The sequence below is a fragment of the Carassius auratus genome, chromosome 7 (genome assembly GCF_003368295.1).
Source record: "Carassius auratus strain Wakin chromosome 7, ASM336829v1, whole genome shotgun sequence".
In the NCBI taxonomy this organism is placed as follows: Eukaryota; Metazoa; Chordata; class Actinopteri; order Cypriniformes; family Cyprinidae; genus Carassius; species Carassius auratus.
The window spans coordinates 26572810-26598917 of NC_039249.1; the positions used below are offsets into that span (position 1 = coordinate 26572810).

The following is a 26108-nucleotide window of genomic DNA, read 5'->3' on the forward strand; positions in this document are numbered from 1 at the left end:
TGTGACTTGAGTAATGATGCTGAAATTCAGCTTTGAAGAGTTCAAAAATTCAATGAATAAAAATGGTAATGCAGAACTCGAGTAGTATTGATTTCCAGCAGTGTAAGCAGAGATGGAACATGAGATCCAACGAACCCCGGAGTGACGTGACGACTGACTCCACCGCGCATGCGCAGAGAGGCGTGCGCTCAGCCTCAGAGAGTCGCGCTGGCAGGTACACAGAGCACCAGTACACCTGTGCTGCTCACCGCAAGACAAAATGTCTGGATTCGATAACAATCCCTTTGCCGAGCCTGTTGATGTCAATCCTTTTCAGGTAAATTTCTACTTATTTATTATGTCTTCAGTAGTATGTAAAATGTAAAAAGTTGTATGTACGCTGTAAACCTGTTTGGTTGGTTTGTTAGGCTCTGAGTCACTAGCGTAATGGGGTGTGATTGACAGGCGTTCAGCCAATTACGATTCACTGTAAGGCTGACAAGCCAATCAGCATCTGATGACGATAGAGGAAGTTTGTTCAATTAAATCGTGTTTTTATATACATATAACTGTGTTTTTGCTTCGGTGGTTACCCTCCTAAACCTGTTTATAATTCTGTAAATAACTTAAAGCATTTTACAAACATAAAAACATCCCCATGCCTTACATCACGCGAGGTGTAGCCTACTACGAAACCCATATAAGTTACAAATCCGACAGGTGCATCCAATTTAATTTCGTGACACGGGATATATATTTTTTAAATACAAATATTAAAAAATAAAAATGAAACCAATAATTGGCAATACTGTGGTACTTTCAGAGATGTCATGGTAACGTAATTGTTATATTAATGTCTACCGGAGGCGTTTACATGGCACTCCAAAGTACTTTAAAGAAGTCTATGGCGCATGTCCAGAATCTGTGTATAACAAGTCAAGTGTTACATGAATAGACAAGTCATATTTGATGTGCCTGACAGGATCCATCAGTTACTCAGGTGACCAACACTGCAGCCGATGGCATAGGAGAGTTTAACCCATTCACAGCCGGTGCTCTGGTAAGCATGCCAACGATCTCCAATCCTCATTTTCAAATTCAATATCTTTTATCAATTACTCATGTCCTTGGCTTTATATCTAGTCCAAAAAAAAAACCTTAAATGGAAAATAACATGCAACTCTAAGTATAAAGAAATGAAAAATCCTAATAGAATCAAGTAGTAGGAGTTCTGTTAAAAACGTTTTGTTTATTTTAAAAAGCGTCTGTTGTGCTCTGTATGTAATCACAATCGAAGAGTTTGAAAAGTTTAAAAACTTTCCCCCCATCTCATTTAAGGATGGGCGCACCATTCCTGTATCAACTGCCTCTCAACCAGCAGTCCTGCAGACCACAGTGGAGCCCACTCCACAAGTTAGTACAGTGTTTATGCTGAACTATACTTAGCACTTGATATTTGTATGCTAATGCATGCTGTATTTATCTTAGTACATCATGAAATAAGGTAAACTACTCATATAATCCTAAAGACAAAAGCAGCATGAACTGTATCTCTTTCCTCCATCAGGCCAGTGTCGCTGCAGGACAGGCTGAGCTCCTCCGTCAGCAAGCGGAGCTGGAGAAGAAGGCTGCGGAGCTGGAGCGTAAAGAGCAGGAGCTCCGGGATCGAAATACAGCATTGGGTAAACCACACTAATACTGATCCTATGCTGTAACACTTTCTTCTGTGGTCTCTTGACATGAAGGAAATTTTTTGTTTTCAGGTAAAGAAAACAACTGGCCACCTTTGCCCAAGTTTTTCCCCATAAAACCTTGCTTCTATCAGGATTTTAATGAAGAAATTCCTGTGGAATATCAGAGAGTTTGTAAGATGATGTACTACCTCTGGATGTGTAAGTGAATGCATCGTTCATAGATGTGTAATCAGTAAAGACTGTTCCAAATTGAATAGTTTGTGATAATTATACTGCAGTGGGGTTATTACAGGGGGTTTTAAGATAAAAATAAAACTGTAAATTAAAAAAAGCTTTTTTGTTACTTGAAATAAATAAAACTTAACCTAAAATAACTAAAACTGATAGTGCAAACTAACTAAGTGCAAATAGTAATTAGATGCTATTTACACAACACTAAGTGAAAATAGCATATTTTCTTAGTCATAGATGCTATTTAAACTAAGTGCAAATACCAATAGAGGCTATTTACACTAAGTGCAAATAGTGATGGATTATATTAACACTGTTAAAATAGCAGGATTTTCTGCTATTTATAGGCCTATTACTTATTGCAAATAGTGGCAATTATCTGCACCTCAGTATTATAATGCATTATAAAAACAGTATGCAGTAATACCATATTGTGTAAATTATCATTTTAATTCAAATTATTAAATGGATGCCACCTTATTGGGACAATAAAGCCCTTCCTAACGTGTAAAAACCTAATCTGATTTAAATTGTTAACAAAATCTATAATAGTATAGCGATGAATCAGAAATAATACTGTATTGCAGTATTTATTTATTTTTTTGTGTGTGAAAATCTGTAACTTTTTTGTGGTGTTAGATTGCAAATTCATATGGTTTGAGCTTCATTGATCACACTGGAAATAAAAGGTTAAGTCAAGTACATTGCATTATGGGATGCAGAATTTTGCCCAGTGTTGTAAGTCGTCTGAGTATTTCATTCCACTCTGCCTACTATACATACACTGCAAAACATTTCGAGAAGTATGGTTGTATGCTTTGGCAAACATTTTAGGAAATGATCATGCTCTATGTAAACCTAGATAACGGACCACATCTTCTTTTTTTAACAGATCACAGTCTGACACTGTTTCTGAACCTGCTGGCCTGTCTGGTGTATTTTAGTGTCTCTGTTCAGAATGGAGTGGACTTCGGACTCTCAATCCTCTGGTTTATTTTGTTCACTCCAGTTGCTTTCCTCTGCTGGTACCGACCTGTATACAAAGCTTTTAAGTGAGTTCAGTGTTGATATTTTGCATTGTGTCATAATTTTTAACTATATTTTTTATGCCAGCCTCATTACAGTAATGACAAAAGTCACAACAGGTGAATAGAGAATTTAACTCAACTGTTTTGTTTTACATTTTTTTTCTAAAATGCTGTTTAAAGGGTTAGTTCACCCAAAAATGAATATTCTGTCATTAATTACTCACCCTTGAGTCGTTCCAAACCCGTAAGACCTTTGTTCATCTTTGCAATACAAATTAAGATATTTTTGATGAAATCCTAGAGCTCTCTGATCCTCCATAGACAGCAACACAACTGACATGTTCAAGGCCCAGAAAGGTAGTAAGGAAATGTTAAAATAGTCCTTGTGACATTATAGGTTCAACCTTAATTTTATGAAGCTACAATAATACTTTTTGCATGCAAAGATTTAATCAAAAATATCTTAGCGACACGAGGGTGAATAATTAATGACAGAATTTTCAATTTTGGGTGAACTGACCCTTTAAAGATTCAAATAAGGTATTATCTAATTAAATATGCACTCATTTGAATATGTATCTGAACATTGGAAAAAGCTCAAATCGTTTTCATTTTGCTGGCATATTATAGCTACAGGTTTTTACTTTTATACCTCCATAATACAAAATATATAAAAAAAAAATGTGTTTTTATGATTAAATGTTACATATATCAGCATTCTGTAAAAACCTTCATGATGCATTGAGGAATAAAACATCAAAGTTTTTAGTAAGTGCTACTAAAGTAGAGATTTCTGGCTCTCAAAATTACTTTCTTTGAGAAAACAGCCTTTAAAGAAATGCACTGCAATTGAAATCTGCAGATACAAATAGATATGTACGTGTAATAAAATCAACACTAAATTGTGTATTTTGGGTGGTTCTTTCCCCTGGTCTGAAAGATGACATGTTATGGAATCAGCATGAAAACCAACAATGATTCTGCATGTAGCGTCTTAGCTTTATTGTCATAAAAGAAAAACAATATGTAATGTTACAGTGTAATCTTTGTAGTCCTGAAAGCTGCTTCAGTTATTAAGATAACAAGGTTTATTGTTTTGACTTGAAAGGCATCTGAGTTTCATCATCTCACCTGTAACTTTTTCTTTTGAATTGCAGATCTGACAGCTCCTTCAATTTCTTCTTTTTCTTCTTCATTTTCTCATTCCAAGTAATAGTGTACATCATTCAGAGTGTGGGGATCCCCGGCTGGGGAAACAGGTGAGGTTCTCCATCACTGGCGATCTTTTTTCCTGGGGTCTCTCTGTGAGTGTGGGCTGTATTCTCTGTTTTCCGTGAACCTCCTCATTGTCATATTTATTTCTGGTGAATATCCTGTACGCTTCTCAGCAATGTGCCTTTTTAATTTACAGTACAGTTTCATACTGTTAATATTCTACCAAACTCTAACCCGTTATTAAATGTTGATAGACCTATCCAGCACAGAATGAATAATAGCTCTAAATGTCTGCTTGTTAATGAGAGGTGTGGGATTTCTTTTTTTTCAAAACTATTTTAATTTCTTTTCTATGTTAAGTATATTTAAGTTTAGTTGTGTTTGTGAGATGTGTGTGCTGAAAGCTGAGTAAACCTCTGCACAATCGGACTTTGTTGCTGCCTAGAATTAAACTGCTCGTTTTGTCTAGCCAGACGAGAACAGCACACTATTTCAACTCACTGTTTCCCAGTTTAAAATACTGTAAGGCACTGTGAGACAATCTGCATTGTAAAAAGCGCTATAGAAATAATGGTGACTTGACTTGACTCGCAAGCATTAATGTGATCTAATGATTGTTTGGCAGTGGCTGGATCACGGCCATCTCCGTGCTCAACAGTAACATACCCGTGTCAGTCTTCATGATGGTGGTGGCTGGATTCTTCACTGGCTGTGCTGTGCTGTCTGTTATCTTACTGAAAATGGTAAGTTGGCCACATACTGTATGTGAATGTGGTTGTTCTTGCACTTGCATACATCATTGTCTAAAATTTGTCTATTTTTATCTGTCTGTTTCTCTTTATCTCTCGGTCTTAAAGGGTTAGTTCGCCCAAAAATGAAAATTATGTCATTAATAACTCACCCTTATGCTGTTCCAAACATGTAAGACCTCCTTTTATCTCACAGTTTAAGATATTTTAGATTTAGTCCGAGAGCTCTCAGTCCCTCCATTGAAGCTGTGTGTACGGTATACTGTCCATGTCCAGAAAGGTAAGAAAAACATCATCAAAGTAGTCCATGTGACATCAGAGGGTCCGTTGGAATTTTTTGAAGCATCGAAAATACATTTTGGTCCAAAAATAGCAAAAACGACGACTTTATTCAGCATTGTCTTCTCTTCCGTGTCTGTTGTGAGAGAGAGTCTGGATATCCGGTTCGCGAACGAATCATTCAGTTCACCAAATTGAATGGAATCGTTTTAAACTGTTCACATCTCTAATACGCATTAATCCACAAATGACTTATGTTAACTTTTTTTTTAAATGTGGCTGACACTCCCTCTGAGTTCAAACAAACCAATATCCCGGAGTAATTAATGTACTCAAACAGTACATTGACTGAACTGCTGTGAAGATGAACACAGAGCCGAGCCAGATAACGAACAACAGACTGACTCGTTCACGAGTGAAGAACCGGTTGCATCGGTGTTCGGATCACCAGTAGTTCTTTCGGACAGTTCGATTCAATAAACCAGTTGAAGAAAACGGTTCACCGGTTCTTTTGCGCTCGACATAATGGCGTCATTTGCGATGATTGCCCGGATTCAAGCCTTCGCTTTACCCGCGCCCATAACACTAGCACAGAATCAATTCAGAATCAATACCAAAAGAATCAGTTCAGTTCAGACGCTCTGTGTGTCGGTCTGCTTCACGCTGAATCACACATGCGCAGTCATCAGCTCCTCCGTTCACGAATCGGACGCGTCTGACAGAAACGGTTCTTCACTCGTGAACGAGTAAATGTTTTGTTCATTATCTGGCTCGGCTCGGTGTTCATCTTCAGTTCTGTCTTCACAGCAGTTCAGTCAGTGTACTGTTTGAGTACATTAACTCCGGGATATTGGTTTGTTTGAACTCAGAGGGAGTGTCAGCCACATTAAAAAAGTTAACAGCTTAAGTCATTTGTGGATTAATGCGTATTAGAGATGTGAACCTTTTAAAACGATTCAGTTCGATTTGGTGAACTGAATGATTCGTTCGCGAACGGATATCCAGACTGCTTTGATTTGAACTCTCTCACACAACAGACACGGAAGAGAAGACAATGCTGAATAAAGTCGTCGTTTTTGCTATTTTTGGACCAAAATGTATTTTCAATGCTTCAAAAAATTCCAACGGACCCTCTGATGTCACATGGACTACTTTGATTATGTTTTTCTTACCTTTCTGGACATGGACAGTGTACCGTACACACAGCTTCAATGGAGGGACTGAGAGCTCTCGGACTAAATCTAAAATATCTTAAACTGTGTTCCGAAGATAAAAGGAGGTCTTACATGTTTGGAACAGCATATGGGTGAGTTATTAATGACATAATTTTAATTTTTGGGTGAACTAACCCTTTAATGCATATTAAAAGTATTAGAACCAATTTGGGTCAAAAAATGAAAATTAGTTTTCAAGCATCAAAACAGAAAAGTTTATTATAGCTTTATTTTTTCTGTATATTAGAATGTATCCTGATTAATTAAATTTTTACTGACCAAAAAACTATGACTATCATACATTTTTAACACAATTTACAGAAAACGCCCAATAAAATACCATTCAGTGTAGCAATAGTTCATATTACAAAAAATCATGTCAGGCATATTTAGAACCAGAATCGTAAAAGACTGTGTTTAAGGATAAGTACATTTCTGCACATCTGTTATCTTGTATAAAATTGGAATATTTCAGCCATATTTTGATGCTACATGAAACATTACAGTTGACGGTTTACTTGCATTAATATGCTTTTTATGTATATAAAATGACTTCTTTGTATTTTTATGCAGACACCAAAATAGGATATCTCATCTTTGACCCATATACACTTTAGGTAGCAGTATGTAGGTACTTATTTGTATGGAAGTCCATTTCCACAACTGAATAAAAAAAATTAAAAATAATTAAAAAGGTTATTGCTATTTTTATTGAGATACTTTGGACACATTTTTTTCACAGAATTGCATGATATAAGCTCAAATTTGTGAGATATAATATATAATAATAATATATAAACTCACAATTCTGACTTTTTTTTACTTGCAGTTGCGAGTTTAATTCTTGCAATTCTGACTTTATAACACACAATTCCGAGTTATAAAGTCAGAATTGCATGATATAAAATTGCATATGCGAGAATGGCCAGTTTTTATATCACATATGCAAGTTTATATCACTCAAATCTGATGCAAAACTTTTTAACTCGCAACTGCAAGCTTGTATCATGTAATTTTGAGGGAAAAAAAGGTCAGAATTGTTTGTATCTTGCAAAAAAACTGTTAAAAAAGTTGAAATTACCTTTTATTTTTTTATTCAGTGGTGAAAACAGGCTTCCATTAAATTTGCATCCTTTAGGCCGGGGTAAACAAAATAGTACAGATGTGTACTTTTGAAAGGGAGAAATCCACAGTGCCAGCTTTTAAACCTTTTTCCTCTGAGAGTGTATTTACATTTATTATTAATTACTAATAATGTTGTTCAAAGGTCAGTTTGGGATTGTGCACTGACTTTCACTGTGTTTTCAGGTTCACTCCATGTACAGACACACAGGTGCGAGCTTCCAGAAGGCGCAGGAAGAGTTTTCTCAGGGGGTCGTGACTAACCGAACCTTCCAGTCCGCTGCGACCACAGCTGCATCTTCAGCCGTACAGGGAGCCTTCCACTAACAGCCACGGTTAAAGACTGTCACAGTCTTCCATCTTCCATCTGTCACAAACTTCCATCAAACCAGCTAAATCTCTTACGGAAAGCACACTCTGTATTTGAGGCTTCTAAAAGCTCATGTTTTTTTTCCTGCTGCAATACATTCATTTGGTTACTGAAAATATTTTGAGGTGAAAAGTTACCTGGCTGTTGATCGGTGAGGCACTTTAGATGATGACATGGGTTCTGTCCGAATACAGGCTGTCTTTTCTTTCTGTATTCCTCATGTAATGAAGGCAATGTTTAGAGATGGTTTTATGAAGTTAAAGTGTTTCAGTGGCACTATTTAATTGGTTTATGTAATGTTACAACATTGTTACAGTATAGTGCAAATTCCAGTCAATCCAAATATCTAGTTGTTTAGGTTTGTCACTGCTATATGTATTTAGAAACCTTTTGTGAAAGGTATTGTTGCATGTTGAATCTTATACACTCTGATTTAGTCTTTATACTCCAATTAAATCTGTTATGTGAGCTGATGTCAACAGTTGAACATTCATTCCCCAACAAAAAACATATATTTACCTATGGACTGTCTTTAGAGTGAACTGTAGTACTGTTTGTGGAAAAAAAACTGCTGTTATCAGTTTGTTAGTCTTGTTACATTCTCAAACTGAAGTGATGATTTTGCAGTGTTCTTAATTATGAACAAAACATGTATATATTTATAAATTAAGCAGATATTATTTTACTGTGGTTGATTTGGGTGGGCTGCTCAAATATTTTATGAGTTATTGTTCAATAAACATATTCTGATGAATGTTTTGTTGCCATTAGTCTATATATATATATGATCATTTACATGGGGTCTGTATTTATTTTGTTGAAATACCTGACTTTCCAGGTTCCCTTACGAAAATTAGCCATAGTTTTAACAAGAATAGTTTTTTTATTTTTGTAATTTGCAAATAATACAAATTATTCATTTATTTATTTATTTTTATTAAAGTTGTATTTTCACTCCTATAGTAGTAGAAACAAAGATACATCTTAGCATGAACATTTCGGCAGTATTATGTAATTCTTCCCACATCATGACTTAAGACATGTGGGGCATGTTAGAATAAACCATTTTAGATAGATGTCATTTTTATAAAGAATATCTATTTTGGTTTGAGCCTCCAGTCTTTACAATTTTACAGATCTTCTTTATACACCTAGAGCTTGTATCACTCAAAAGAGAAAGAACAACTTGAAATCTCACCATATGTCCCCTTTAAGCTGTTATCGGCACCAAGTTATGAAACAAGTTGTTTTTTTTTATTACAAAAAATGTATACACAGGAAAGTTCTTTTTACACAGAACATAAAAACTTTCATCAAAAACTATAGCTAATTAAAATATTACTTAAGAACTTACTTAAGAAAAGAAGATACCATGCTAATTAGCCCGTTTAATCCCACCAGTCACAAAAGTGACCAGAAAAAGTTTTCATAAAGCTCTAAAAACCTTACTGACTGATGTTTTAGTGCACTTCCTGCAAATATGGAAAAAAATAAAGGGTCTCAATTAAATATGTGCAGTTTCACATGATAAGTGCAAATTGTCACATGATCAGAGAAGCTTATTTCCTGTTTGCACCTTGAGAAGATGATGGCTGTATCAAAGCTCCAAAACTAAAGGCTAGAGAAGATTTTTGGTACACATGATATTGAGGGTGTCTAGGATTAATATGTGCATTCACATATATTACATTTTGTTGAGTGTGGTCATAGAATGAGTAAACATGTTGATGGTCAATGAGTGGTGGGATAACAGTGCATTTAGGTATGCAATATACATCCAGTTGCAGTTTAATATTGCACTAAATAAAAAATTCAAATGTTACAAAAAATGTACAAGAATGATAATCTGAATACTCTATTATATATATTTTATACTCTATGCATTAATATAACATACATTTTTTTATATATTTTACAAAAAAATGAAATTAGATTTTCTTTTTTATCTCAGTGTTCCTATCAATTTTGCATAATGTTTTTATGCATAATAACCCTAGGATGTGATCAAAAAGTTTAAAATAGCTGGGCTAAGATATCTAACCATTTCTATGACTGCAGAAATATGTTATTTCAATACACACATTAATTTATCCCACAATTGTGACCAAACAATTTTTCACACACTTTTCCAAAAAAAAAAAAATATTATTTCAATTACTAAAGACACATCATTTGGATATATTCATGTCTGAGGAAGATTAAATGGGGTTCCTTCTCACCCCAGGTTACACCACCAAAAAAAGCAATCGAATTTAACCCTTTGACGCTTGGCGATTTGGCTGGTGTTAAATCAGAGAAAGATGCGCTCAGTGCTTTTCATACCTCAATACTGTTCAGTGTTTTCAGCTGCTTAATTTAATTTATTTTAAGATTTCAGACATTTAAACAGAAATTTCAATTAAGTACTAGCAAAAAAAGAAATGTATAGTTTGTTAAATACACGCTGATTTGATTTCAATAGAAAGTGTCAATAATAAACCTTTCAATTAAATTTTAAGACGTGTTTTATTCCTATCAAATACACATTGCGTAGGTAACCATAAATTTTACTCTGTTTTCTCCCCTACAAGCTTTCTTCTTCTTCGGAACATACTATTTTGGATGAAAACCGGGAGGCTTGTAACTGTCCCATAGACTGCAAAGTAAGTTACACTGTCAAAGTCCAGAAAAGTATGAAATACATCGTCAGAATAGTCCATCTGCCATCAGTGGTTCAACTGTAACGTTATGAAGCGACGAGAGTACTTTTTGTAAGCAAAGAAAACAAAAATGCTGATCTTTTCTTTCAAATCAAAGCATAAATACACGCATAAACAGCGCATCCTTGTGGCGCGGCTAATACAGAAGAGCATACGCAACATGCGGTGATATGGAGAGACAGAGACTGCTGACAAAGGAATTTTTGAATTAAGTCGTTATTTTTGTTTTCTGCACTTACAAAAAGTATTCTCGTCACTTCATGAGGTGAAGGCCAACAAAGCTTTTTCGGGTTTGGAATGACATGGGGTGAGTGATTAATGACAAAATTTTCATTTTAGGGTGGGGAGTATCGCTTTAAGTTCATGATGTAGGCTAGTTAACAAGTTAAAACTAAATAAAAGTCTATTGTGAAAAAGAGCTATTGTGCCTGCGTCACTATTGAAATAAGATGATACGTACAAATGATTTAAATATTTAATATTGCCTTTTTTCATGTACTCTCGGGTAGAGCTGCTTCGTTCGCTCATGCCTTGGCTGCCAGACGGATAAGTCACCTTCATGTTTAAAGTAGCATAATGTAGGAGTCAGTGCTGAGCCAGTTTAAAAACAGCAGCCGAGGCACCACAAGGAAAAAGCAAGCACATCAGCATAATGTGAGAGGGGGCCCCCCTATGGAAGATGCTGATACATGACTAAATGTTCTATTAATAATTACTTTTCCGATTTTTAAAATGGTCAACTGTCAGGGCCCCCTCAAAATGTGGCTCCCCGGTCAAATGCCTGCCCTATTGCTATGCCTTGGCTGATCAGTGACTGGAGTGTGACTTGAGTGCACCTGAACCCATGTAAACACAATGTGCAAAGTTTCACGGTTTGCCATAGAAAACCATTATAAGGAAAAACAAAATTACAATTAAACGACTCATATGACGTTGCTAAAAAGAACATTATGTTGTGTATTTGGTATATTGGAATATGTTTATGTGGTTTAAGGTTAAAAAAAAAACATTATTTTCCAAATACTGTACATAATTGTTCCTTTTCTATCCCCCGCATTTCTGAAAAGTGTTGATTTTTACAAAGCTCATCATTCTGAAAAGTGAGATTTATGCTGATTGGCCAGCTAGCCAGTGCATTGTAATTGGCTGAATACATCAAGCATTGGACGGAAATGTTAAGCTCCTTAACATACTGTGATGCTGTCTCCTGACATGGCTAGACAGAACCAATAAAACCCATTACAAACAAGGCATTTGTTGCATCCAGTGGGTACATAATTACTGATATACTTACACTGTTTTACGTGTTGCATTGCATAACAGTGTTCCTGTAGCTCAAGTGGTAGAGCATTGTGTTAGCAAGCAAGCAAGTGCAAGGTTGGGGGTTTGATTCCCTGGGAACACATGATAGGTAAAAATTGATAGTCTGAAGGCACTGTAAGTCGCTTTGGATAAAAGCTTCTGCTAAATGCATAAATGTAATTTAATTTAATAACAGGCTGCGTGAACATAAAACCATGTCTGTATTTGTGATCAGAGAAACAACAAGCTCTAACAGTTATTCTACACTGCTTAAAACTCGTGTTTGAATCATCAGTGGCAAATCCTTTACATATGAAAACATACTTACAGACTGTGTGTAAGAAGCACAAGTTTGGAATTGCCCCACTTTATAGAAACAACACCGGCATTGTAGGCTACTCTCAAAGGAAACAGTCCTTGTCCTATGGAAAATGTGCTGCACATACATATAGAATATTTGGGTTAAACTGTCCCAGAATAGTGTTGTAAATACAAGTTAACCACTGATTTCTAGTTGTGTCCTCTTTCGGAATGCCAAAAAAATAGCTTCGCTTTCACAACGAAACACACAGCATCTCCACAACATGGCGCAGGCAGCATGAATAAAAGTTACGCCTTCTTTCTTTGCGTTAACATTTTGGCAGTGTAAATTTTGACAGGGATTTTTGAGTTTGTCTTAGTCTTTATCTTGAGATGAAAATGCTTAATAGCCTTAGTTACAATTTAGTCATTTGAGTCTTATATAGTTTTTGTCTAGTTTTAGTAGGCGAAAAGTCATTGCATTTTTATCAAGTTTTAGTCATTACTTTTAGTCAAACTGCAGTTACCAACATTTATTTTGGGAGCTATTTTCTATGTAGTATTTAAACTAAAATAGTCATTAAGTCTTCTCCCTTTAGACCAAATAAATTATGCTTATGATACATTTTAATCAAGTTTTGAATTCGGAAAATCTTGAATAAATTCTGAAAATTTTCATTTTTTTGGTGAACTATCCCTCTAGTGAAAAGGGAGCAACTTATAAAAATTACAGTTGTTCATATATAATATATTTAAAGGGGGGTGAAATGCTCGTTTTCACTCAATATCCTGTTAATCTTGAGTACCTATAGAGTAGTGCTGCATCCTTCATAACTCCAAAAAGTCTTTAGTTTTATTATATTCATAAGAGAAAGATAGTCTGTACCGATTTTTCCCGGAAAAACACGACCGGCTGGAGGCGTGACGTGTGGGCGGAGCTAAAGAATCACGAGCGCCAGTAGGCTTTTGCGTTGAGAGCATGTGGAAGCTGTGACATTACCGTGAGGGAAAAACCATCATCCAAAACAAACCATGGCTTACAGTCAGATTCAGCCATTTATTTATGATCCAGAATCAGATCCCGAGGCTGAAACTGAACGAGAGCAGCAGCAGCAACGACTCGCTCCGAGCGGGGCTCAAACCCGGGTCTCCGATGGGAGGCGGACGCACTAACAAGGAGGCAGAGATATTTTAAGCAGGTTTACTCACCGCATGCGGTTCCAACACACGATCGTGACCCTTTTTCGTTGGGATTGCATCATCCTTAAGAAATAAACGATACGCAAATCCGTCGTCAAATTGGCCTTGTTTGTAAAACAAGCATCTTCGAAATGCAGGGAACAAACAAAAACGCTTGCACAAATCCGTTGATGCTCTGTAAAAATAAACTCCATCCACTGGTACCTTAATGCTGTTTTTTTTTTTGGTAATCTGTGCAGGGTTTTCTTGCCCTGGCAACCAAAAACACACTCCTTTTGTGACATTTCGCGACGCCCTCGCTCTGATCAGTGAAGTCTGTTGTGCTCTCAGTGCTCTGCTATACGGGAGCGCGCGCTCTTCCGGCAGACCCTTAGGACCCATATAAGGAAATTTCGCTCCATCTAACGTCACACAGAGCCATACTCGAAAAAAACTTTCCGAAACTTGTGACAAACCGGAAGGAGTATTTTGGGAACAAAAATACTCCTTCAAATGTACAACTTAATTTTTGAAACTTTGTCCATGTTTAGCATGGGAATCCAACTCTTTAACAGTGTAAAAAACTCAGTATGCATGAAATAGCATTTCACCCCCCATTAATAATTTATGATTTCCAAAACATACAAATACACAAGAGATACAGTAGGTTTACCTTTAATATTTATTTAACATATTTTGTTGGTTAGCATTATAATGACATGGATAGGCTGCTTAATTATGAATGCTGTCCCTTTAAGACGGAAGGCATGAATGTAATACTGACACACGTTAAATTTTCACCAACCTGTTCACGTTCACTTAATCCATAACTGTATTTACGTTAAATATTCTGCACGGAAAACATTTGGACTTTAGGGTGTGTAGTTGAGAGCTGAGAACTGAGCACGCACTGTATATGAGAACTGAAGAAGTGGAGCATGAGCGAGACAGAGCAATTCTAAGGCCTGGTTCACACGGGACGATTTTAAAATTGTCGGCAGATTTTCCAAACCTGAGAGACCCCACACACGGCGATAAAAAATCACGGGTCTAACAGTTTTGGTCGCTCCGTGTGTGGTGTGCAGCCACACGGCAATATCAACACATCACGCACAAACCGATTTGACTCCCGAGCATTCCCAGGTCAGACGGGAAATCTCGCAAAATCCCTCGAGATCAAACGTGACTTTAGAATAAACAATCATGGCGGACAAAGAGGATGCAGTGGCCATAGTTTGTGCTTTGTTTTTAACGGGGAAAAAAAAACATAAGAAAAATAAGAAAAGGCGATGGTCAAAGAGGTCCAACATGTTGGATATCCCCGATTTGAGATCGGAGCGGTCCCTCTGCTCGGAAGAACGTGGGGACCGCTCCGATCTCAAATCGGGGATATCCAACATGTTGGATTTATTTTGCCCGATTTCTTCTTGTGTGTGGTGTCCCCCGAGGACAAACAATCAATCACGCAGCCTGTGGACTGTGGCGTGTAGTCAATCAGAAAGCGAGGTGACGAGGCGGTGAGGAAGTACCGGGAAACAAAATCAAAACAGCCGACTTATATAATATAACAAATATAACAAATACAAATAAAGTCGATGGGCATAACTACATCCACACCTGCAGTCCACTAGAGTACATGGAAACGAATATATGAATGTTTATTTCAACGGTTATTAATCTGTGTAGTACGTAACAACATTTCTATGAGATAAAACAACAACTTTCCTCCATATCATGTTGTAGCAAGTATAGTCCATGCTCGCGTTGTCTCCACCTCTTTGACCATCGCCTTTTCTTGTTTTTCTTATGTTTTTTTCCGTTAAAAACAAAGCACAAACTATTGCTACTGCATCCTCTTCGTCCGCCATGATTGTTTAATCTGAAGTCACGTTTGATCTCAAGGGATTTAGCGAGATTTCCCGTCTGACCTGGGAATGCTCGGGAGTCAAATCGGTTCATGTGTGATGTGATGATTTTGCCGTGTGGCTGCACACCACACACTGTACGACCAAAACTGTTAGACCCGTGATTTTTTATCGCCGTGTGTGGGGTCTCTCAGGTTTGGAAAATCGTCCGACAATTTTAAAATCGTCCCGTGTGAACCACTTGAAGTTAATCGACAACGAATTTTGACTCTGGGACGTCTGGTCACCTCATCCCTACCATTTCGGGTGCCAAGGCTATTGTTTAAGATCGCTACTTCTACTTCTTACAGCTGCCATACTGAGACTAGATATGCAAATGCTCCTTATTCGATTGCAATCCAATGACAGGGATGCACATTTTTAAGGACAAGAAAGTAGACTATAGGATATGTTTTCCATGTCCGGTAGAAATCAAATAACATTATAGTTCACTCTCATCTTGTTAACGAAGACACGGCATATATTTCTTATATTTCGTTTTAGCTAGTCAACATCTTTGTCACAGAAAAATGTTCATTTACGAATATTTTTAATTGTTGTCTTCTTTAACAAAATGAACACTGTTTGGCGCATTATGCAAATTTTCCGGCATCATGACTTAGACATGTGGGGGTGTGTTAGAACTAGCCATTTTAGGAAGGCGTGTTTGAATCTTAACTTTTACAAAGAATATATCTTTGGATTTGAGACTTTAGTCTTTGCAACTTTACATCTCTTCTGCACCAAGAGCTTGTAACACTCCAAAGAGAAAGGGAAAATAATGAAAAATGAATAATGAAATAATGAAATAGCATCATATGACCCCTTTAAGCGGATTGCATTCATATTCCAGTCTCATCTCATTGCCTGTTTAAACTATGCATCATTAATATAGTAATCTTATAAATATATTAAGGCACTTGTAAGGTTTTTTTTTTTTACAACGTTTTTCGCACTGTTTAATGATTAAAATATTGGTGCAGATGTTTAATATGGATTGCAAAAGGCCAAAACATACATTTTGTTCACAACCATTTGTTTTATTCCTTTGAGAGGTGATCTAAATATTTGCGGCTGTGAAACAGTTCTGCAGTTCTGTGGATGTTTTGCCCTCCAGGTCTTCGAGCCGGTCACGTGACCGAAAGCTATCAATTTGTTAACATTCTTCACTCTTTCACTCACTATCATTAATAACCAACACTATTGAATGTTGATGCTGTATGTAGTTTAATTATTGATGTAAGACATTCCTTTTTGAGGTAAATTCATAACGTTGTCTATCTGTTATGTTGTGTCTTTAAGCCAGGCTTATGATGTTATATTATATGTTTATTGTTTTCTCTCTGCTAGTAGGATGATTATAGAATGTGCACATAAAGCCACAATTTAAGATTAGGTTTTATTCTGTTCATAAAAAAAAAAAAAAAAAATGGGCATACACCATACGCATTGGTCACAAATTTATTTATTGAAACTCGGAAACCATAGAAAGATCATATTATTTTCATTAAACAACATAAAATATAATACAATAATTTAAATTATTCATGTTATTCATTAAAATGCATTATATCATTATAAGAAACATGGCAGTCATTACAATTAAAATCCAATTTCTGGTTAAACCTGAAAACCAAAGGAAAAAATATATATTTATAGATAATACAACACAATATTACACATCATTAAATAGTAATGTTACAGATTTGCTGGTAGTAATGACATGAATGAGTCCTAACAGTCATGACGTACCCTACTCGGCTTCTCATAAAAAAAAAAAAGAAATTATGAAGGTAAAATCTACATATAGTTCCAATTAAAATATTGTTTAGCATAAAATGTGTTAAATATTATAAAACAGGCTGTTGATTCATTAAATGTTTTATACAGTATAGTGAAGCCTCTCCTCCATTTAGCTTTTTGGGCTGAAGGTTGCAGGCTTGTCTTCCAGTGGATTTGCTAATAACCAAAGGGAACTGACAATACAGGAACTAAAAAACAAAATCCTTGGAACAGAAACTGACATCAAAAACTAACCTTAATTTTTTTTTTATATATGAGCTATAAACATGCAAACAGCAAACAGCAAACTGATTATATGAAATTAATTATGAGTAATTAATAAGATGTTAACAATGTGTCATATAATCCATTTAAATGGAGCCATTCATGAAAGTAGTTGAAATGAATGTGCAGTGGATAAGATTTGAACTAATTTGCCTTGTGATTAAAATCTTTGTAAATTTGTTGTAAATTCATTTCTGAAAGAACACGATATAATTATAGAGATAACTCAGAAAAAAATTCCAGAGTTATTTAAGTGGTTTTCTTTTTTTCTTTCAAGCATTTGCTATGTGAGTTACATTGAAATGATCAGTAATAGCTGTCATTTTCTGAATTACTGGACGAGTTGCATAAAGCCAGTAATCCTCTAACATTCTCCCTCAAAGTATTTATAAGGCCTGGGACACCATCGCTATAGAGGAGCCGATTCTCAGCAATATTTACCATTGCCTTCATCACATCTTCCATGGACTTTACAACAGGCTGCCAGAGGATGAAACGTTGTGTTTGTTTCTCGAGGACAGTGACTCTTCCACTAAGAACACTCAGAAGGTTGACGCTTCTCCGGACCACTTGCTGAATTTCAGCTGTGTCTTTCAGATGCTCTTGAACCTCTTCAATCTTCCACTCAATCCTCTTCAGTGCTTCATTGGCCTGCTCAATTTCGGCCTGTGTCTCCGAGATTATCCCCTCGTAATGTAAAGCTTTTGTAACCCAGTTCCACAACTGAGACTCACAGTTTTGTTTCTCGCTTTCAGCATGTCTCAAGGCATTTGAAGCTTCTTCAATTCCCCGCTGTCCCTCGGTAATCATTATTGGACCTAGAGAACAGGAATCTCTTGAATACACATCAACCAAAGAAAAACAAAAAAACTTCACAAAGGGTTAAGAGTAATCTAATACTCACCAGCAATCCATCCAATAATTGGTATTGCAAGCAATACCCCGCCTGCAATTGTCAGTCCTTCACCTGTCTTCACTCTGTCTTGTTGTACGCTTAGGGCATAGTTTGCTGATTCTAGGTTTTTGACAGCCTGTGACAAAGCTTCTTTGGAATACTCTAATGAAACTTCAGCCGACCTCTTCTCTTCGTGCAATTTTTCCATGGTCATGTTTTTTTCTTTCTTCTGCTGCTCAACGTTTTGCTTCTCTCTAATAAGTTGCTCCATGCGTTCATCCAAATGTACCAGTTTGTCTTGAACCATTTTCTCAGTATTTTTCATGCTCTGCTCCGCATCCTCGATATGTCTCCTGATTTCTTTGTAATTGGAGCATGTGTCTGTGGTGGGATCGACTTGTGCATTCATAAGGGACTTGCAGATGTTACAGATCGAGACAATTCCTTCATGTAGAGACTTAGAAACTGGCTCCATAGACTGCAAATCCATAACACTGCAAGTATACAGATTTTTTCTTTTTTAATGCTTTGATGGTGTAACTGAATAGTTTTCATCACTGTGCATTTAAATGTAATATGTGCAGATTAGATAAAGTCACTTACTCATGTCTGTAGAAATGGTCCATCTTTCCTGTCACACACAAACACAAAGGATAATATAAACAGGTGTTTTGACAGTAAGATCACAAATAATGAAATAGTAACAATCATTTAAGAGTGCTGCACAGTAAATAAAAAAATACAAATGTACAATCTCAATGGCACTAATATCAGAACCTTGATTTCAGTCTCAAAAAAAAAAAAGTTGCAGTGCATAAAATTGCCCTAATTTTTTGTTGACTAACCAGTTTTGTCTTGCTGAACGTGCATCGCACTGAACTTTTTAGATACAGATGTTAACAACCGGCAATGGTTTAGAAAAAGTCAATAGTTTAGTACACAGAAAAAGAATATGCTCTTTTGTATGTACACATTTTGTAGCAATGTGTTACCGAAGTTGTGAAAAGAATTACATTTTCACTGAGAATGAACTGTAGACAACTGTACGTGCTATTTGTTTAAACTTCAAATTCAAAGTGATTGTAAAAGATTGTAACAATAACCCTCAAAACGTATTAACCCCGCAAGCACATAATTTACTGAGAGAATAAATTGTCTACTCTACATGAACCATTGGTGCTTGAATCCTGATGATTGCAGCTTATACAGCTATATTAATTTCATAACCTTTTCCATAACAAGTCCACTCTCACAGTGGGGGGGGGGGGGCAGTCCCCTTACATTATATAGTATATATTATATTATACAGTATATTTTTAACTATATGCTTTAAATTTGTTATTCATGTGATATCCCTAAAATAAATGTAATAAAGTAACACTATAGCATCTATAGCATGTTTAATCAAAAGGTCCTAAATGCAGTTGCCTTACCCTATCCAAAAGTCAGAGCAGTTTCATCAAGTCATAAGATCTGTTAAGGTGCATTGAGAGTTGTAGCAACTTTATTTCTTGTTTTGGTGGTCTCTGTTCTGTAATGGGCGTTCATAGTGCTGGAGCTCTAATGCTATTGGTAGATGCCTTGCTATATTTAGAAAATGCGATTAAACATGGTCACAGGGCCTCTTGAACTGTAGGTTATAAGGTAAGGCAGAGTAAGATGTTCTAATTTTATATCATGGGTTATTAGTTTTCTGGGACACTGTATGTTGAACCTCATAGTATTTATTACTTATTTATTGTTTGGTGTCTATTTTATAAATTAGGATTTGTGGATACATTCAAATGTTTAAATTTGTGGAGTAAAAAAAAATCCTTTTAAATACTTTAATTAAAAATGTAATACTTCATAAGGATATTCAGTATTTCCATTAAATTGATGTACAGATGTGACATAGATTTGACATAGATTGGTGAAACGTTTTTCAAAAAATGTTACAGTTTAACTGAATACTTGTCATCAATATGCTTTAAATATAAACACATAATATGCGCAGATTGGATAAAAGAGCTTACCTACTTATGGAAATGGCTCATTTTTGGATGGTATGAATAGATGTTTTTGACAATGAAATCACAAATCATCCAACAGTAACAATAATTTAAAGGTGATTCAAGACAATAATTAAAATAATGCTGTTTTTACAATTACAAAGAACCTTGATGTCATAAGATGTTAAGATAATGATAAAGATAAATGTAAGATTGAGATGAAATCATTTTATCATAGCATCCTGGAAATATTCCTTTCATACTGAATCAGTGCATAAAATTGTGTAAATTTTTGTTGACAACAACCAGTTTTGCCTTACATTGAGCTTTTTAGACACAGATTTCAACAACATGCCTACTGCAAAAAGTAGTTTAGTACATGGAAAAAACAACATTAGACACATTTATATTGTAGCATTGTGTTACGAAAGTTTAACTTGTTTAGATTGTAGCAGTAAGCCCAAAATGTATTAGTCCCTATATGCACATTCTTTAGTGAGAGAATTAACCGTCTACATGAGTAGACCACTGGTGCTTGGATCCTGATGACTGCAGCTTACTGTAAATCTATATTCAGTTCATAACCTTATTTTTCATTCAGCTTTAGGTCAGTGGATAAAAATAATTTGCTCCCGAAGCCTGGTGTAGTGAAAAACGGTTTCCTTTTGGTAATGAGTTGACTCTCACAGTGGGGGGTAAAGTGCCCTTTGGGGCTAATTAAACTCCTTGAAATGTGTAATAGGGTAAGACTGGATAAAATGTCTTACCCACCCCCATCTCCCCAGCTAGTTCTGTATCTCTCTCTGGAAAATAGTTATCTATGACCCTGTATGTTGAATATCAAATAACTTGTTTCTTGTTTGTTTGTCTATTTGTTAATGGGGGATTGTTTTTTATTTTATTATTATTATTATTATTATTATTTGTGCAATGAAAAAATATACATTCTTATTTTGAGAATGTGAGAATGTCAAATAATTTTTTTGGAATAGGATGGTCCCGCCAGAATTTGCATGAAAGACCCAAAATGGCACGTTGTAGTATTATTATTGTTGTTTTTCTTTAATATGTATTGTAATTCATGGTGCTATTATTTAGTAATTCCATGAATTAGATGTACATTTCAGACATATTTCATTTTCATAGCCTAACTGAGGGACATCTTTACATTTGAATCCATGGTGTTGCTATTCTGAAATATCTTCAGTAAAAGTAAAGAAAATTAAGAACCAGATTTACTAAACAAGAAAAATAAATCATTCCCCTCATTCCAAAAATAACTGCCCACGCCTTTTCAACATTAATTCTTCAGGTCATGTCTTTAGTAAATCCTGACAGTACTGTTTTAATGCCAAAAGACAGTTTGCTCTGGCGAACCTGTTAGTAAATTTGGCCCTTAATATATTAATGTTTATGTGTAAAATTTTAAATAGTACATAGTATTCAATAACCCACAGAATCAGACATTGCTTCTTTTCTTTTTACATAATGACATTTCAGTTTCAATCAGACCGAGACCACTTCATTCAGGTGATCTAGTGTGGATCTTGGTTTAGATGTGAGTGTGTTTGCATGTTCATATACAGTATGCCTAAACAAACCAAACTATGGAAGAAAGAGTGCCACGTTCAAACACTCCGAACAAGCCAGGTGTGAAAAAGATTTGAATAAATCCTGCATTCAAAGGCTTCTGCATATTTTGAATAGGCAGGGTGTTCAGCTGTTTTCGGTTAATGTAGATGCTACTGCAAACACTGCTTTTATACAGACAACAAATTTCTTGTTTGGTTGTTTATTTCAGTGGATCTGCTTTATTAATTAAAATATGTTGTTATACAGTTATACAGACTAACGTTGGCTCCTATCATATACAGTAAGTTGAGCAATAATTAATCTATATTGACTCTCAACTATTTCAATATTATCTGTGACAACATTGTAAAAACCGATTTATTTAATTCGTTTAGTAATATGATTCTTCTTCTTTACTGAATCCAGTTTGAACGTCCTCTTGAATTCTCTTGATTTTTTCGGGAGAAACAGCAGGCAGAATGGCAAGCAGCTCTCGTTCAATCCTGTCTAGCCTTGCCGTGCTCTTCCTGTCAAACTCCAATTTATTTTTCAAGACAAGGTTTAAGATGCCTTTTTGTGCCTCATCACAGCCGTTCTGGAGCAGTGTTCGCTCATGCTCAAATTCAGGCTTACTTTTATCCATGGCCATCAGTTTGCCCAGTGAACTGATACGATCCATCAGGTACTTGGTGGAAACATCTGTGTATGTTGCAGAGATCATATGGACCAGACTAGCAATGTTAGTGGCTTGGAAGGCTTGAGTATATAGCAGATCTTTTGAGAAGAGCTTTCCATCATAGTTGAGGGCTTGTGTTTGCTCAGATGTGGATATAAAGTTTGTGAGGGTTTTACTCAGGCTGGTTTTCACAATGTTGGAAACCATCTGAAAGAAGTGAACCATCTTCTCCCACTGCTCCTTCACTCTCCCCATGGCATCCATTCCTTTGATCAACATCTCTATGGTAGTTTTGAAGTCGATCTCTTTCAGTTCACAATTCCTCATAGTGACCAGGATTTCAGTTAGTTCCTTCTGGTTGTTCTCTAGGTTCTCCAGACACTTTTCATAAGTCTGTCTTGTACTGTTCAGCTGAGCTCGGGTCTGCTCTATGGAAAATCTTGCATTCTCTGTGGCTCTCTGAGAAGGACTCGTGTTCTCTGACTTGTCTTCTGCTCTGTGCATCATTGGTGGTGTTGGAGAAATGGCAGGAGTATTTGTGATGGCTTTACTTTTACTATCAAAAATATGGGCTGACTTGCTCAGATCCAAGACCTCATGTATTATTTGAGTACTTTTGTCTTTGTCACATTTGCCATCTGGTGCATATTTTGCAAGCTGGTTGCATATTTCCATGCCCCTTTTGCATAACTCCTGCGCTTGTTCATTTGCTGGACAGTCAGGGATTTTCTTTAAATTGTCACTGATTCTTACTATCTGTTTTGCTATGAAATCTGTTCTTGGAGTTTTGCTCTTCTGATCATACAGATTTGTCCAGGCAATGTCATCGTCCTCAGTGTTCACATTCATTAGTTGCTGGATATTCTGGACACACTTTAAAATTTCAGCAGACTTACTATAGACGTTTATTTCAGCTACCATATCTTTTTCACCTTGCTGATTTGACCCTGATCCTGTTATTGCAGAGGAAATCAATTTCATTGGTTGACTAATAAGAGATGTAATTCCGCTAATCACACCTGTAATGGTTCCCGTTATCCCTCCCACAAAATCCATGCCAATCATTTCCCATCCATTAGGGAGAGAATCCAGAGCTGCCTTGTAGCTCTCATGAGCCTGTTCCAGTTCTTTCTCCACGGCACTCATCGCCTTCTCAGTCCTTTTCTTGGTCTCTTGAGCTGACTGCTCCCTCAGTTTGCTCTCTTCTATTTTCTTCTTGATTGCTTCCAACTCTTCCCCATAGAAGTGTTCTGCATTCACACATGCTTCTAGCAGCTCTTGGATAATTTTAATGACTTCAGTGAAACGTTTTTCAGTTGCATCAGACAACTTCAGACATTCATCTGCAATGACTCTGATATTGTCTAGCTGATCAGGAAGATGTGCTTTGACGACTTCGTCGTTGTCTTGGAACAGAATCTTAACAGCTGTTTTCATGTAATCTGGAACTTGGGCAGTGTGGAGGCGAATTTGATCCATGCTCGTATGGGCCTCATTGAATGCCCACCAACCAGAGTTACACACTTGCATGAGGCAAGCACGGAAAGAATCAGGGTATTTGATGAATTTATAGCCATCTTTTGGGGGATTTTTATTGATAGAGAAATCTGTTGAAGATGAGATGAATACCAGCTCTCCAAGGATGGCTATGGATAGAGGTGCTGGAGTCAGGTACTCTTCCCAGTTGGCATAAGGCTGCATTATAAGTTTGGTTTGATTCCTCATGTCCTCAGCAGTAGTAAGGCTTTGAGTAGATTTTGCAATTGCAGAACTCATAGCTATCCTTTTCCTGATAAAAAAAACAATGAGAACAATTGAAAATAATTATCCGATCGCAGAATCCAACTTTGTAATTAGAAGCATTTATCCGAGTGCCTTTTGTTAGACTGAATATTTCTGGCCCTTTTTATGAAATAGTTTATCTAGGTTCATTACTGGATGGAAAGAAAATACTTCATGTAACAGATTATGAAGATACAAAAACTTCAGTGAGTAGAGAAAGCTGCAATGGTGAAGACTTTTCTGTGTGGTCTTCTACGAGCAGTGCCCCCAATAGAGTCTGGCTGATGACATGTACATGCACATCACTTCTGCAAGTGAAATTACTTGCAATCACCACCTGCATATGTCTTGTACTTGTGACATCACTTGCGATTGACACAAATCATGCAGATTGATATTGGAGACAAGACGCTGTGCTAGTGAAATGATTCAAAGTAATTAATACTAATCAAGCACTGGAACTGAACTGTACGAGAGCAAAAAATAAAAAAATAAAAATCAAATCACTTTTGTTTAAAGCGTCACTTCAAATGAACTACTCTCATTAAAAAAAAAAAAAAAAAAGTTTCCTTACCCTTTTCAAATGTCAGATGCTCAAGAAGTTCAAGACTCTTGGATGGTCTGATGGAATAGATCAAGCTGTAGGTGCTTTTAAAGAGAGCATGTAGAAAGCTTGCTCCATAAAAGGGTGAGTTAAAAATAACACATCTGGCAACCTAGCACTGTGAACATATATGACCAACATTTTCTTAGTACATAAGCTTAGTCAGGACCCCTTGGAGAGGCCTAATGCGCATTCAAAGTCAGGGAGAGCATGTGCCCCCCTCAGATTTTTGAGCCAAGTGGATTTTGAATGCAGCTCCCAAAAGACAAAAAATAGCCAATTAATGTTTACTAAATTTAACATGGTCACAACTATGTGATTAGAACATTCAGCACGTCATATCAGATGCTAAATTCAAATCTGCCTTCCCCTCGCTAGCGCTGAGCCAGAGACAGAGGCCTTTTTACAGCTCTGCATTATAACCAATCACACACGAATACGATGCTGTTGCGCTTATGAAGGCAATGATCAATCAGAGGTGTTCAGAAGAGTCATCGCTTAGATAAAATGTTTGTAATGTTTTCTTCATTTGCTCGCTAATGACCTCTTTCTCATGAATTCTCTCATCATAATCTCGTTTTTGTTTTTGAGAGTGCTCGAAATAGATTATTAGTGAAAATGTTATTTGATAATGTAAATGTTCTCTACTCTCTTTCTGTGCAACGAAAGTGCAGTGGTGTAATGTAACGAAGTAAAAATAATTTGTTACAGTACTTAAGTATTTTTTGGGAGTATGCTTTACTTTAGTTTTAATATTTCAGCCAACATTTACTTTTACTCCACTACATTTCCTAATTAAAATGTGTACTTTAACTCTGATACATTTCCCTGAATCATATTAATTACTTACTACAAAATAGTCAGGAGTCAGAAGAACACAGACTGCAGGCATGTTTGACAAATCAGTGGTCTATGAACACATCCACATACAGATTTAATTGATTTCTTTCCTAAATTGCACTGACTAGCCTACTCTGAGACATATAATTTGTGTGATGCGGAAAACACAGTCTGGTTCAATCCAGTCATAAAAACGGAATTCCTATAGCCTAACGCGGATGGAATATGCCACATTTTGGATGCGTATGCTGATCTGGCATGTATACTACATCATTTTCAGTCGGTTTCACTGGTTTTGTGTGGATGCAAATATCTCTTGATACGACACAGAGAGAATGGAGTGGACTGTGGAAGCGGCGCGCAGGTGGAGCAGAGAAGCAAAACTACTGTTCAGGGTTTCAAGTTCAGGTCAGTTT

General features: G+C 36.3%; 3 protein-coding genes across 4 annotated transcripts; 1 reads left to right on the plus strand and 2 right to left on the minus strand.

Moving 5' to 3' along the window:
* The first annotated feature begins 127 nt into the window (after positions 1 to 127).
* scamp2l (secretory carrier membrane protein 2, like) lies at positions 128 to 8635 on the plus strand. Of its 2 annotated transcripts, XM_026268211.1 has the most exons (9): positions 130 to 316; positions 962 to 1039; positions 1318 to 1392; positions 1547 to 1661; positions 1743 to 1871; positions 2797 to 2956; positions 4090 to 4191; positions 4773 to 4890; positions 7698 to 8635. In XM_026268211.1, the coding sequence occupies exons 1-9, from the start codon at positions 260 to 262 to the stop codon at positions 7836 to 7838; spliced, it is 975 nt and encodes a 324-aa protein (XP_026123996.1). In that variant the 5' UTR covers positions 130 to 259; the 3' UTR covers positions 7839 to 8635. The 2 variants fall into 2 exon arrangements, with proteins under 2 accessions (XP_026123997.1, XP_026123996.1); XM_026268212.1 differs by lacking the exon at positions 4090 to 4191 and having other exon boundaries at positions 128 to 316.
* Positions 8636 to 15383: 6748 nt separating this feature from the next.
* Positions 15384 to 19741, minus strand: LOC113106358 (uncharacterized). The gene is made up of 4 exons (XM_026268213.1): positions 19661 to 19741; positions 18831 to 18858; positions 18237 to 18721; positions 15384 to 18150 (listed from the first exon to the last, which is right to left on the minus strand). Exons 2-4 carry the CDS (start codon positions 18851 to 18853, stop codon positions 17639 to 17641), a joined length of 1020 nt encoding a protein of 339 aa, XP_026123998.1. The 5' UTR covers positions 18854 to 18858; positions 19661 to 19741; the 3' UTR covers positions 15384 to 17638.
* Positions 19742 to 22014: 2273 nt separating this feature from the next.
* On the minus strand, positions 22015 to 24356 carry LOC113105313 (uncharacterized). Its single transcript, XM_026266360.1, has one exon. It carries the CDS (start codon positions 24240 to 24242, stop codon positions 22182 to 22184), a length of 2061 nt encoding a protein of 686 aa, XP_026122145.1. The 5' UTR covers positions 24243 to 24356; the 3' UTR covers positions 22015 to 22181.
* Between the last annotated feature and the right edge of the window lie 1752 nt (positions 24357 to 26108).